This window comes from Mustela nivalis (genome assembly GCF_964662115.1).
Source record: "Mustela nivalis genome assembly, chromosome: 11".
Classification (NCBI taxonomy): domain Eukaryota; kingdom Metazoa; phylum Chordata; class Mammalia; order Carnivora; family Mustelidae; genus Mustela; species Mustela nivalis.
In genome coordinates this window covers 100,628,868-100,643,234 of record NC_139030.1, presented here as the reverse complement: position 1 = coordinate 100,643,234, position 14,367 = coordinate 100,628,868, and the positions used below count along the sequence as shown (strand labels likewise).

Genomic DNA, 14,367 nt, shown 5'->3' with positions numbered 1-14,367 from the left:
ATAATAGAGTCTCTTTTCAAAACTGGCTACTATTCTCATCTCCAATTTTAGACTCAAATTCCTTTTTTCATTTTCACTTTCAGTGAAGAGGGTTTCTTCAGGGTGTGTGTGTGTGTGTGTGTGTGTGTGTGTGTGTGTGTGTGTGTGATGTCTCATACTTGAGATAAAGCAACAGTCAAGGCCCTGGATCCCGCCACCCGCCCAGCAGCAGACACGGCGCCGCAGCCTTCTGACAGGCGTTCTGTTCCGGCCACCTCCCTCACTTTAAGTCAAACTCCCACCAACACACATAAAAAATGAATTCCAGTGTCACACACCTCTCAGCGTGTCACTGTGCCGCATGCCTGTTTTGTGGCTTCTGCATTCTTGGGGAAGTGGTGGAGCTTCCTAGCAGACAACTGTGGTAAACAGTAGGCGTCCTAAGGAAAACCTTGAGAGCAAATAGCTTGGGAGCTTCGAGGCAAAGGCCAAGGCGGTAAGCAGTGATGGAAAGTGTGTGCGTAACCCTCCTGTACCCTTTTACCCCAACACACACTGAGGTTTCTCTTTCATGGTTGTTTTAGCCTCTTTTTCCTCTCCAACCACCGACCACTCAATTCTTTGAGGGAAAATTAACATTCATTATGCAATTTATCTCTCTCCTTTTAATCCAGAGTGTCTGTCTCCAAGGTCCCTACTCAATAATTAATGTTTGTTCTCATTTCCCATTCTCCAGAGCATCCATTCTTGAACTGTAGGGTCAACAATTAACACTAATTATGGCTTTTCGTCTCTCCAGTGTTGGTTCTTAGAATCCCAAGTTGCCCTGCTCAGCCTAAGTTATGTGTGCACGTGGCTGGGTCTGCACTCCAAGGTGGAAAAACACCATGGAAAGGGCTTTTGCAAGCCCACCACAGTTTAGCAAATCAATAAAAACAAACATTGTTTTTTGGCAACCTCTTTAGTATATTTTTTATCAGTAATGAGACCAGGAAGCATGAATACTTACATACATGTATTTGGAAAGTAGTAGGGAGGTGGGGGCAGTTAGAACATCTCAAAATCTTTTTTTCTTTTTTTTTTCTTTAAAGATTTTATTTATTTATTTGCCAGAGAGAGAGAGACAGAGAGCGCGAGCAGGCGAGCACACAGGCAGAGAGAGTGTGGCAGCAGAGGCAGAGAGAGAAGCAGGCTCCCTGCCGAGCAAGGAGCCGGATGTGAGACTCGATCCCAGGACGCTGAGATCATGACCTGAGCCAAAGGCAGCTGCTTAACCAACTGAGCCACCCAGGTGTCCCTCAAAACCTTTTTCAAGTTGAATTTTCTACGATTCCGCCTGACTTTTTCCTCCCTCTGGCTATCTCTCCTCAATATCTCACACACACCCCACCCCCCATACACCCCAGATTTCCCATTAAAAACTGTTCTTCCATCTCAGATCCACTCAGCTGACCTCTTTGCTAGTATCACCACCACCACCACCCCCCCCCCCGCCCTTAAAATGGTCTTTCTCTGGTCCATCAAGCAAATTCTCCTCATCCACTAAAACAGCATTGTTTTAACCAGTTTTCATTTTGACTGGCAAGGACAGCCAGGAGAAGGATTCTCGCCCAAGGTAACTTTAAGAAATTGGGAAAAAAAAAAAAAAAATTCAGGGCTGTGCAGAAGCCTGTCTGTCTTCTTGGCTGGATCAGATGGGCTAGAATCCGTCCTGTCTGCCCTGGTCCAAGCCTTGTATTTGCGCTACAGCTGCCGGCTGGGGCTCCCACTTGTCTGTCATCCCCCATGGCCGCGCACTGGGGCCCCACAGCACATCTGCTCTTCAAATCTGGGCATGTCCTCCCAGCGTGTGTCAGGCCTTAACTGTTTCGTGCTCTTGCTCTGACAGAAGTTTTCCTCGCAGAATTTCAGCATCGTGGTCCTTCCTGGATTTCACCCTTAAACACCTTAAACAAAAGTTATTCTTTTCCTTGATGCTTTTAAAATCCCAGCTCAATCTTCTCTCCGTGATGGCATCAACAGTTTTTTTTTTTTTAAACCACTCCATTCATTACGAGAATTCAACATCAAAGCCACCCCCTGGTTTTCCCTTGTCTTGAGGTAAGAAAAGTAGCTTTTTTCAAGAGTTTTCCACACTCACAGGTAAAACGCCTCTTGTTTTTCAGCCTATGAATCTGTCCATTCAAATACCAGCCATGAAGAGGAGGGGTCTAGAATTCAACGTCCCCTAAAAGGTAAGCTTTTCCTCTAAAGAAGTCACCTCTACTTCTCCTCTAGATCATGGGATTTGCATGCACCTTATTCCATACAGGGACCTCTAGAAACACAGTTTCTCCACAAAATGGCAATAAGGAGGAAAGACGATTTGCTTCTTGGAGAGCCTGGGCAATGTGGTGTCCTCGTGAGTGACCCATGGGCAACGCTGTGTGCTGTGGTCTGAGTGTAAATATTAGGGGAGAAGAGAAGCCAGACTAAGAGCTTGTGCTTAGCTCGCCCCGAAGGAAAACATGCAGGGACGTCCTGTGGCTTCTGCAGGCCACACGCCGCACGCGTCACAGTATAACGAGGTGGGCACGGCCCCCAGAGTTGTGCACAGCTCCACCTGCACAGCCACGAATGAGGAGAGACTCTGGAACATCCTCTCAGGCATGTATTCAAAACGGAGGGCTGAGGCCAGGTTTTCACCTTCCACGCTTCTGTTCATACTCCGTTTCCCGCGTGTAGAAAGAAGCAAAAACTAGGAGCAGAAGTTGACTCTGCGGCTCATTCCGTCCCTCCCGCCACTGCTGCTGCTGCTTCAGCCCGGGGTGGGGGAAAGGTTGGTTACGTAGAGACCTTCTCTCTCTCCTAAAAATAGTCTTTGATTAATAGAGAGACGTGTGTGGTCTTCCTCGCTGCTTGTCTGGGGACAGGCGGCAATGAATCCTGAATGAGGGACCCGCTATCGTGACAGGAAGCGATGCCCCCGATGGAGTGCTGGAGCCAGGGCTTGGTGGCGGGGGGAGACTGTTTTTGCCAGAGACTACAAAACCAGAAGGGGAACAGGCACCATCATACGCTTGCCAATCTCAAAATCTGTAAGCAGAGAAGTGCCGAGAACTTGGCACTCCGCGTCACCCCTCCTGCCATTCTCCTTGGATGGACATCCTGACCGTGGTTTCAGCGTCAGTGCTGTTCATTCTCCCGTGTTCGCTGGAACTGGGCCAGGGCTGCTCTTAACAGGAGCCCTCTAGGGAAGGAGGAGGAGGAGGATGGAGGTGACGGGGAGGACGGAGACGACAGCTACCAGTTGTCTGGCTTTGACCAGCCAAACGCTGTGCTGAGTGCTCGACAGTCATCGTTTCACTTCATCGGCGCAGCAATGACATGAGGCAAAGTCTGTCATTATCCTCATTTTTCATCTGGGACAGTGTGGCTCAGAGAGGTTAAGTGACTTGCCCGAGGTCACACAGCTATGGGGAGACTCTGTGATGTGAACCCCAGAACGCTGCTTTTTTAACCACAATGAATAGGGAGGAGTGATGTCAGTCTAAACAGGCATGTTGCCATCTGACAAAGTGGAGACTTTAAGAAGTTCCTGACTTTATGACACACACAAATAAATGGCTTCTGTTGCATATCCTTGTCTCTTCCAGTTCCCCATGCTTGGCATCAGACACCCTTTTGAGGGTAACACTGAAAATGATTTGCAACTTTTAGAAACAACGGGGAAAAGGGAGCTGGGGAAAAAAAAAAAAAATAGGAACAGTCTGAGAGAAGCCAAACTCTTGAGATAGATTTTCTAGGAAGATAGGCCATTTATAGGGTAGCTCTCTGGACCAAAAACATTCTTCCTAATATAGCCAAAAATGCTGTAATTTCACTTCATTCTACTAAAACCTTATTAATAGATTCACTTTGAATTCAGAAGTATTCTCTTAAAAGTTTGATACTTCTGAGAAGCTAATAGTCATTCACACTTTAGTCATATATATTTAATCATACACACACACACGCACACACACAGATATACACACACAATCTCCATCCACATGGCTGTTCTCTTGCAACCTAGCTGAGAACTGCTGTTCAGAAGGAATTAAAATTCTGACAGGGGTAGAAAGAGAGGTGGGTAATTTGAGGGTAAAGGGGATTTTAAGAATTGAAACATGCCTGACTGGTGGACTGATCTGGAGGGTTTGGGCGAACTGAAGACATTAGCTATATGGAGGAAAAAGGAAGAAGAAAAATACAGAAAGAGATACAGTAGAGCGCCAAAGACAAACTTGGACTATTTCAGAATTGCCCCATGGCAAGCTCTATATTCAGGAAAAGGAAAGGAAACTTTTATTTCTTCTTTTCTCTACTCCAAGTAACTAAAGACCTTAGGCTAATGCAAATCTCCTTCTTATTTCCAAGCTTTTGAACATCCTATTGCCTCTGCCTGGAGTACAATTCCTCATCTCCTTCTATCCCCTAACATTTTTTAAAATTATGGTAAAATATACATAACATAAAAATTGCCATCTTATCCATGTTAAGTGTAGCATTCAGTAGTGTGAAGCAGATTCACATTATTGTACAACCAATCTCCAGAACTCTTCTCTTGGAAAACAAATGCTGTACTTACTAAGTAGTAACTCCCCATTCCAACAGGCCTGCCCTTATAAGCTTAGGGCACCTCTTTTAGGGCTTAGATGTAGGACACATACTTGCTCCTTTGATTTGCTCAGTGACCTTAACAAAAAATTCTTGTATCTCTTTGTGCTTAAGACTCCCGTTTGTTTTTAAGAAAATGGATACAACACTACTCTGAAAATATGTAATACTCCCTGGCATTGAGTTCAAAGAGCAATTTAAGACTCCTATTCATTGGACAGACCTATAGATCTTTCACAACTTTTTGTTTTCTTTTCGGCCATTTGGTTTGAATGAATATTTTCAGGAAAAAAATGACAGGATTCTAAAGAATTACATAGATGGTGGACTTTGGGAATTTGTGGACTTGAAGGTCAGTTTCCCCTATTTGCAAATGACTTCGCAAATCAGGGATACAGACAATACGTCATCGTACAGAGGCCTGAAGTCAAACCGAAGACATTACGAGGCTGTAAAACAGAAGACCATCCCTAGGCTAGTGAGTGCACCTCGCGCTCCTCTGAGCACCCACATCTCACTGTTGTGATCTATATTCATTATAACTTGTGCAATTACTCTCATGATGTTATTTTTCAAAAAGAAGAGCACTGATTCTCTTCATATAAATATTGGTTAATGGACTCTAAATAGAAGGCCAATTGATGAAAGCAAGAGAAAGTGATGTGGTGTAACATTTTGGTGGTTCTCTGCCAAAAAAAAAAAAAAAGTTTTATAAATCACCCTAACCCTTTATTTATAGACTCATTAAGATCTTGAAGAACTCCCCCTCTTTTTATTAGGGATATGATATGCACTAGGGGTATATCTAAGGATTCTTGAAATCCTCAGAGTATGTCCCTTCCAAGTAGCCAGAATCTGTGGTTCACTTAGTGTATAATATGCACAAGGGATCAGGGCCTGTTCAAGCTGTGAGGTAGTGCTTAGCCCAAAGCATTTTAAGGCTGGTATGGATTTTAAGATGTATGTGTGTGCATGAGCTTTGAGTACGTGAATGTATTACCAGTTATATGTCTCAACCTATAATATAGGTTACAGTATTATTTTTTCTTCTGTCAGAATGATCAAAGAATTATAACTGTCATTAACTAATAATCCATTAATACTCTTTACTGTTTTATCACTCCTCAGACATTTGTGCCATAAAGAAACAGGAGGCTTTTCTCTAGGATTTTTTTTCCCTCCTAGCTTCTCCCTTGCTTCTTTCACACATCTTCCTGTGTGGCTTATGGATTTTCATTTACTGTTGTTTTAATTCTCCACAATTCCTTACTTGGAAAATAACGAAGACACAAGCATTGGAACATGCCCAATAGAAAGAATGAATGAGTCTGTTTTACAAAGCACATAGGATTGCTCATTCATTTATTCATTCAACAAACACTAATCGACCATCTACTAATGCCATATACAGTGGAAGGCACATGAATACAGTTGAGAGACAAAGTCCATGCCTTAGTATCATCCACAAGAGTGAAGTATGGTGACGACTATAAATGAGTGCAGACGCACTCAACCTGGAGCTCGAGAAAGCTTTAGGAATGAGAGAACACTTAAGCTCACTTTCTACGGATATATGTAGGAACTCGCCAAGTGGAGAAAAGGAAAGGGTGCTCCAGGGAAAGGGACCACATTAAGGTTGGAGAACATGGTAACATAGAAGAAATGGAAGCGCCTTCTAACGACGGGTCCCCAGGGCACAGGTAGGGAAGGGAGTGGGGGAGAAATGCAGTTAGCTAGTGATGGGATCAGGAGCCAGATCATGAAAAGTCACTGTAGCAACTAAGAAATTTATCCCAAAGATTGTGAGATCCTACTGACACAGGAATGGATATAACCAGATTTTTATTTTAGAGAAATGACTTTTCCAACTGTGTGAAAAATGGATTGAAGAGGGCAAGTCTAGAGGCTGGGAGACCAGATGTCCATACTTACCTGAGAGTGAGTGACCAAGAACAGTGTCTTCCACAGAATTGAGATCACCACATGAATTGAAGTGTTTCTTGTTAATTCCCCTCTTCCTCACAGTCTTCTACCACAGGCATCCTTATTAATCCTATGATGTATCTTGACTGGAGGGTTTCTCATGAAGTTGATATTTTGCTGCCACACAACTTGAATTTAAATTCCATCCTCTAGCTTGCCTTCCATTTTGGGTTTGGTAAACTGCCATGTACCTTTGGACTGCTCCATAAAAAATAATTTATGAACTTTTAACAGACGTTGGTGTTCCCAAAGCTAAAGCCAAACCCTTGAGACTGAGCTAGACTTAGTCTAAGAAGACATAAGTAAGTAAAAGAGCTGTTATCCCAACTTGGAAGAAAAATATTGCCCTTGCATTTACTAGGCATTTCCATATTTAAATTCGGACCAACTTCTATCTTCTAGAGGACTCTATCTGGCTCCTTTAATAGAACTCCCTGGGGTATGTCTTTAGCTTGGAGATTTTCTCAGGTCTTGAGTAATTGATATGCCCATTTCGCCCTCCTGTTCATCCATGATTTAAAGTAAAAAATGTGTAGCATAAAAAAAAAATGTGTAGCATAAACAAGGTCTTAAATCTTACCCCAAGGATTTGATAATGACAATACCAAAAAGCCATCTTGGGTCTTGGTTTCCTGCATGAAACAAGCAGATCAAGATTTATTACAACACGTCAAACGCTCCATAGGTCATAGGCATCTTGCGTCATATCATATAAAATATTTTTAGATATCATTCTTAAGAAAAGGTCAGCAGGGCTATGTAAAGGGACCCGAATTATCTTCCTTTTATGGTTAGTTTATACTAGGGAGATTTTTTAAAAATTAATCTGGAGTTTGCCTTTGCATTTTCCATTTTTGACCAAAAATACAAAACCATGAAGGTACAAAGCCTGACTTTTAGGATTCCTCCCATTGGCTTCTGCTAGGATCAGCAGGTCCATGTGTAAAATTGTGAGAAGGCGAACGTGCTTTCTGGGATCTGTTTGGCCGTGGAGATCTCCCCTCTCCAACGAGGAACCACTGCAAATTATGGGGAGTGTCATGAAAGCACACTAGGGATCAAAGAGTAATCATGTCTCAGAAATGACATCTGGGGGAAAAGGCCCTAAACATACTTAGAGAGGCTCCTGCCAGCACCTCCAAAAGCTACCGCGCTGGTAACCACAGAATGTTTGGTCACTTTGGAGCCTGTGGGTCTGATGTTCTTTCCCAAGCCCTAACATACAACCACAAAAGAGCCAGGTGGCCTGGGCTTCTAATAAGATAACTTTTTGGTTGGGTCTCTATTCTGATACCAGGTGAGGCCCCCCAGAGCATCCCATACCAAGGGAAATAAGTATTAGGAAACAATGGGAATAAATATGACTGTATTTATTTCACTTTTATCAAAACAATGAACATTGTCAACATGGGTTTAAGTGAAAGGAAATTTTAAGCCACCCTATTCCGTGCTAGAATCGGATGCTCTTTGTTCTTTCCTGCATTTGAGTGTTTGGTGAAGGATCCTATGATTTGAAGAAGGCAGAAGAGTTTGGGATGAGATCCCATCTGGTAAGGGTCATCTCTGAAACAGCCTGATTATCTGGTGGGAACGCTATCTCCTTGCTAAAAGCCTGTGGTTAGATTAATGCTAGCATTCGAAAATCTGCTCTGGCCTGATGGTGGGCCGCCAGAGGAGGAATGTGCTTTCTGTTTATCTCTTCAGTGGCAGCACTGTTCATCACAGAAAGACTCTGAGCTCCCAGTTTCAAGCAGGTCTGGAAGCTGCGTGGTCTGTGGCCTGTGAATGTACACACCAGTTCAGAATGATGAGGAAGAGCCAGGCTCGGGTTCACGGCCAGTTGCCCGCACTGGGTGATGGGTCAGGCAGTTTCTCCAGCTTGATAACAAGGGTAGATCCTGCCACATTGTCTGGAGAGGAAGTCTCACCCCCCCACCCACTGCTTTATCTCCCAGGAATGCGGTTTGAATTGTAACTCCTCCTTGACAGCGTGGACCTCAGTAAATTACCAAGGTCTTGACCCAAGAGATGGAGAAGTTCTAAGCGATTTTTTTAGTCTCCTATCTAAAACTGTGTTTACATTTCCTGAACTCTGGCTGACTGATTCATTCTCCTGGTGTTGCAAGAACTTTCTTTATGCATTAGAATTTATAAGTTTCATTTCTAAGAGACCCAAGCTTCCTTCCAAGCCACAGTGAAGTGAACCTCATCTCAACACAATTCTGCTGGGCTAGATGTGTCCAGAGGATGGATCATGGCCAAGCAGCTGTGATGTGGCAAGCTCAAGCGAAGCTAACGGAGGGAGTGCAATGTGGAAGGAAAAGTGTTAGAAACTAGGAAGATTTGGGTTCTAGTCTCACACTATTTCAAGGAATAACCTCAAGCCAATCTCATGAAACCACTCTCTGGGCCTCAGTTTCCCCAGCTGTTTCAAAAAAGAAATATTTTAAATCTGTCTCCAAAAGCCACTTCCAAACAAGAAGAACAGGACAGCTGAGAAACAACAGAAAAGGAAAGGTCAGCCCACAAGGAATGAATAGAAACTCGGGTCAAAGAGACAAAGATGCCACGGGCTCCTTAAAGTAGCAAGCATAGAAATAACTTTTTGCTGGACACCCAGCCCACACTAGACACTGACTAAAACCCTTGTCACTGGAGCCATGTGCTTAGCTAAATCTGTTCCTCAAATAAACATTCCTTTATAAACATTAAATTCACTTTCTCGGGGATAAAAAGAAAAACAAAATAAATCCTATCCTTTCGCAGCATGGGGTTTGAGTCTTGGACTCAGAATCGCTCCTGAAAACCTCACTAGTTGTACAAGCTCCGGTAGGTTAGTTCACGTTTCAAGCCTCAGCTTCCACACCTGTCCAGAGCAGGGACCCAGCAGCCGTGGAGGAAAATCATGTAGATCAACTCCACGGCCGAGTCTGCGTGGCAGCTGCTTTGCGGCGAGTGCCACGATTTCCCTTCGTGCCCCCCTCACCGGCTGTCCTTTGGCCTTTGCCTCTGTTTGCTTTATGTTTCCACTTCTCCTGTTGCCCTTCCACATTATAAGGGGAGAGCGAAATCTCTGATCTCTCTATCTGGAAGGCTGCAAAAGCGTTTTTCTACTTCAGTGAAGTACGATCATACAAAATTTATATTCAACAGTATCAGCAGATATTTTCCCATCAATATTTCCTTTTTAATTTCAGCTTTATCTGAATTTTAGTAGCACAAGGAATTTACTTTAGTTCTCTAAAAAAGCAACCAAAACAAGAAAAATAGAAATCCGAGTATGAGTTTTCAACACGGTATTTAACATGCTGTGTAGACAATGCTTCTAGAGGGTACAGGTGTTGTTTGGTGAGTAAATACGGAGGTCATAGGGGTGTGTGTGTGTGTGTGTGTGTGTTTATAATCTTATACACATGAACTAGGTTTGTATGTATATAGTATATATAAAAATTAACTAGACCTGGATCTGACAACTTTGATCGTTTTCTCTGATTTTCACCATAGCAAACACTGAATCCAGAACCTATCTTCTCACGAATCTTCATGAAGCCTCACCTTTGACCCAAAAACCAGAGAACCAGGTACAGTACTGACTCTGAATGAGCCTGAGACTGGGAGGCAGGAATTTGGGGTTCTTGGACCAGCTTGCTGTGTGACCCTGGGTGAGACTGTTCCCCTCTCTGGGCCTCATTTGCCTCATCAGTAAAATGAGACAAGTGGATTATAAAATCACATAGGTTCCTTGGAACATCTTAACACAACCTGGACTATTTTGTGTGGCTCTTATGTGCCTGAATGAGTCGAAACAGCCTTTCCCTGACTTCTGCAAAGTCAAAAAGGCAACAAGGAAACACAGAAATGTATCATCCATCAAGGCAGTAGGCCCTAAGACTTTGTACCAAGGGCCCATCTTTTTTCCCATCCATTTCTCATTCCTAATGGGGAGGGGGAAAGTAGCAACCAAGAAAAAAAAGTAAGGGGCGCCTGGGTAGCTCAGTGGGGTAAAGCCTCTGCTTTCGGTTCAGGTTATGATCCCAGGGTCCTAGGATGGAGCCCCACATCGGGCCCTCTGCTCAGCAGGGAGCCTGCTTCCTCCTCTCTCTCTGCCTGCCTCTCTGCCTACTTGTATCTCTGTCAAATAAATAAATAAAATCTTTAAAAAAAAAAAAAAAGAAAAACAAAAAAGAAAAAAGTAAGGATACTGTGAAGAAAGGAGAAAAATGCTTCATTTGGATGGGTCAGAAGTATCTGTTAGTGTTTCAAGGATGTACCTTTACACATATTTATAAGTCTGTTCCTCCATTTGTGAGGTTGCAACTGTCTTCAGACTCACTCTAGAGAGACAACTCAGGGGAATTCCTAGAACTGGGCCCAGGGTCTCCGAGAACCGAGGGAGAAGCAGCACAGCTCCAAGGCCTTCTCGGGTCTCTCCCTGCTGTGCGACAGCCTAGGCAGGGACAGGGAGGCATGATCTCCATTTCTCCCTTGCCCCCCCCCTTCCTGCCAGAGCCTGGCTTTCTCCTCTTCCCTCACATTCATGAAAAAACAATAATAATAAAAATAGTTTTGTTTTCATGTGTGTGCCTAGCTGGGTTCTGAGGAAGGATCTGAACTCTCCCTGTGAGAACCCCAGGCCTGGGTCAGGCCTCCGCTGAGGTAAAACACAGCTGAGCTGACCCTTCCTGCTGCTGAGGAACCACTGAACCAACCTCTGCATTTTGTTTTCTTTTCTTTTTTTCTTTTTTTAACATGCCTGCTTTGAAGACAGCCTTTATAAGGGATCTAGAAGGTTTTCTTTTTTAAGAGAGTCTGTGAGTAAGGAAAATATAACTATGCTATATTTTGCTAATTCCACAATTCCAAAGGCCTAGCGGATGCCTCCCGTACCCTAGACACGCTCCAAACTCACCCAGTTTGGAGGCGGCATTTCAGGAGGCCTAACATCACCTGCCATAAAAGGGTGTCTCGGCCACGTCAGAATGAAGCCCTCGACTGAATTATTAACCTCGCAGTCAGAAAGAGGAACACCAGACCGAGGGTCTTGAACTCTAATCCTGGGTTTCCCCTGTGAGGCGGCGGCCAACCAGCTTACTCGGAGAACTTCTCGAGTCTTCTTTGTCAAAGGAGGGCCCTTGCTCCCCCACAGAACCTGTGGGTTTGTTCACGTCCCAGCAGTCGTACCCCCTTGAGAAGTCGCCCCCCCCCCCAAGGAAAGCCATTTGAGGGAAAGTCGAGGGAGCCCCACCACCCCTAAACCCAGAGAAACAGGGGGGTGGGGCGGAGGAAGGGGAGGGGCTCCCGGGCCTCCCCCACCCCTGACTTCTTGAGGCCAACAGCCCTTTATTAGATTCATCACTGACTTCAATTTTAACTACTTCCTCAACCTACTCCATGTAAATGACTAATTTCATGTTTACTATAAAGCATCTGGAAAGGATTTAGACACACATTTCTGCCCAGCCGACGGCAGTCACGTACCTTGACTGGCCGCTGGCGAATCCAGCGGATTCCTCGCAGGGCTGCCTCCCCCGCTCTGCAGCAGGCTAGGATCTCACACAAAATCGATCTCTATCAGCACCAGCGGTTTCTACTTTTCTTTCCTTTCCATTAATTCCTCACTCACCCCCTCCCTCCCCTCCCTGGGGTCTGACCATATTAGGAGTTCGGGCCCGTAAAACACTTGCAACTCTTTTGGAGCACTGCGCTAGCTGCGAGGAAAGCGGGGGAGAAACAAAAACAAAAACCCACCAGAGGTGGACGATTCGGGCGTCCCTTGCTTTCACAAGTCCCAGAGCCAGATCCGGGGAACGAGTTCTGCGGGGTCGGGGGAGCGAGGGGGGAGCGGCAGGGAAAGCCGGCCGGGACCGGGTTCGCGGATCCCGGCGCCGGCAGCGGGAGGCTGCCCCCGGGTGCCCCCTAGCGGCTGCCCGGGAAACCGCGGCGGCGCGTGGCGGCGCCGGCGGCGCGCGCGGCGGAAGAGAGCGGGAAGGACCGGGGCTCCCGCCTCCCGCACGCGCGGTGGCCCAGCCGGGCGACTGGCTCCCGAGGCGCCCGCTCCACTCCCGGCCGAGGATCGGGGCCTCGAGGCAAACCCGCCGGGAGCAATGGGAGTCGCCACGCCCTCGACAACTTGCCGGGAGTTGGAGGAGGGGGTCGAGTCGCCGAGCGAGGGCGGAGAAGCTACCAGGGCAAAAACGTGCAGATGAAAAGAGCCGTGAAAAGAGAAAAAGGAGACAAGCAGACGCGTTGTAACTCCAAAAGCTCCCACTTCCTCCTTCAAACGCACTGCCTCCCCACTGTGAACAGAATCAAGTATTCATGAAGGCATTTTTTGCATATTAATAGCCGCATACGGAGCATTGCCAGCTCTCAAGTGCTCAAGGTAGGATGCCCTTTTTTTAATGCGGGTCCTCCAGGCTCCTCCCGGAACCCGGGATCCTCCTCCACCTGTATTTTCCTTTCTGCCCTGTGGCTCCTCCTCAGGCCTTTCATTCGATTCAAAGAAATTAGTTTCCTGCTCTTACCTCGGTGGCTGACATCAGTCGCTAGAGAAGCTTCTCGCCTTCCCCAGGGCCTCTCGCTGGCGAGGCTGCAGGTTGGGTGAGGTCACGGGCCCCTAAAAAGAGTATTAAAATTGTAAATGAAAATTCCAGCAGGAAATGTTAACGTATCTATGCTCTAGGGACGGAAAGGCAAAACTTTAAAAAATAATAATAATAATAAAGTTTTTTTTTTTTTAAATGGTGTCAACTGTGACAGCATGGCTATCTATGCTCGACAAAGATGACATGCAATTTTAAAAGGAAAACAGTGAGAACCAGTTAGAGAAGTAAGTAAAAGACATAAACAATTTATATCAAAAATAATAGCCATAGGAAACAAGGATGGAAAAGTATTTATCCTGAGTGGTAGTTTGAATGCAGCTTAGGACAAAGTGGAGGTATCATTATCTCCAAAATGATATAAAATATTTTATATTTGAGGTGTAGGTCTCCTTCCACTTTTTTTTTTCCCCTGGACTGCCTATGTTTTGGTGGCACTGGTAAACTTAATACACTCCTGGTGGGTTGTGATTTGGTTTAATCCAGTTGTAAAGCAAACTGGCAATATAAATTTGTGAAGCATGAAAGAAATATTCCCACTCGTTTGTTCAGTATTTCTGACACCTAGGAATTTATCTTAAGGAAATAATTCAGCTTAAAAAAAAAAAAAAAAGTGAGTGAAGATGTCCACTGCAGCATTATCTATAATAAGGAAAAATTGGAAACACCCTACTAGTCCAACATCAGAGAAATGATTACCTTAATTATGACATCTCCCTCTCGGTGAGTGGTTTAATTCATTCATTAAAAAATGATGCTTGTTCATACTAGAAACTGTGACTTAATGCTCAGTTTCTCAGCCTCCACACCATCAACATTTTGCACCAGATACTCTCTGTCGTTGGGAGCTTTCCCATGTGCTGTAGGATGTTGAACAGTATCCTCAGAATTTTACCCAGTAGATGCCAGTAACGGAGCCCCACAATTGTAACCATAAAAAGTGTCTCCAGACCTTGCCAAATGTCCCCTGAGGAGAAATATCAGTGCCCCCCCCCCAAGTTGAGAACTACGGATCACATTTTAAAAGTGGAAATCAAAGTGATATTACCTAGAACTAACTGCAGCTAGAGAAAAATAATAAATGTATCTACTAGGAAAAGACTGGCCAAAAAAAAAAAAAAAAACATGAAAAAAAGTGCAATCATGCTCATTTGAAATTAAGGCT

The 14,367-nt window shown here is 44.8% G+C and overlaps 1 protein-coding gene and 1 long non-coding RNA gene across 9 annotated transcripts in view; one reads left to right on the top strand and one right to left on the bottom strand.

The window, feature by feature from the left end:
• KIAA2012 overlaps positions 1-14,367 on the top strand; it is a 101,856-nt gene that overhangs the window by 42,516 nt on the left and 44,973 nt on the right. For all 6 annotated transcript variants that reach the window (XR_014300112.1, XM_082688858.1, XM_082688859.1 and 3 more), the window contains 2 exons: positions 2,145-2,213; positions 10,105-10,181. Coding sequence is in view for 5 of the 6 variants with exons in the window: in XM_082688858.1 (XP_082544984.1) it covers positions 2,145-2,213; positions 10,105-10,181 (146 nt within the window). In the remaining variant the exon portion in view is untranslated. The remainder of the gene's footprint in view (positions 1-2,144; positions 2,214-10,104; positions 10,182-14,367) is intronic.
• Positions 6,443-12,507, bottom strand: LOC309843411. Of its 3 annotated transcripts, XR_014300132.1 has the most exons (3): positions 12,349-12,507; positions 7,181-7,232; positions 6,443-6,798 (listed from the first exon to the last, which is right to left on the bottom strand). It is a non-coding gene; the product is annotated as an uncharacterized lncRNA (long non-coding RNA). The 3 variants fall into 3 exon arrangements; XR_014300133.1 differs by having other exon boundaries at positions 6,443-7,232; positions 12,349-12,416; XR_014300134.1 differs by lacking the exon at positions 12,349-12,507 and adding an exon at positions 12,079-12,313 and having other exon boundaries at positions 6,443-7,232.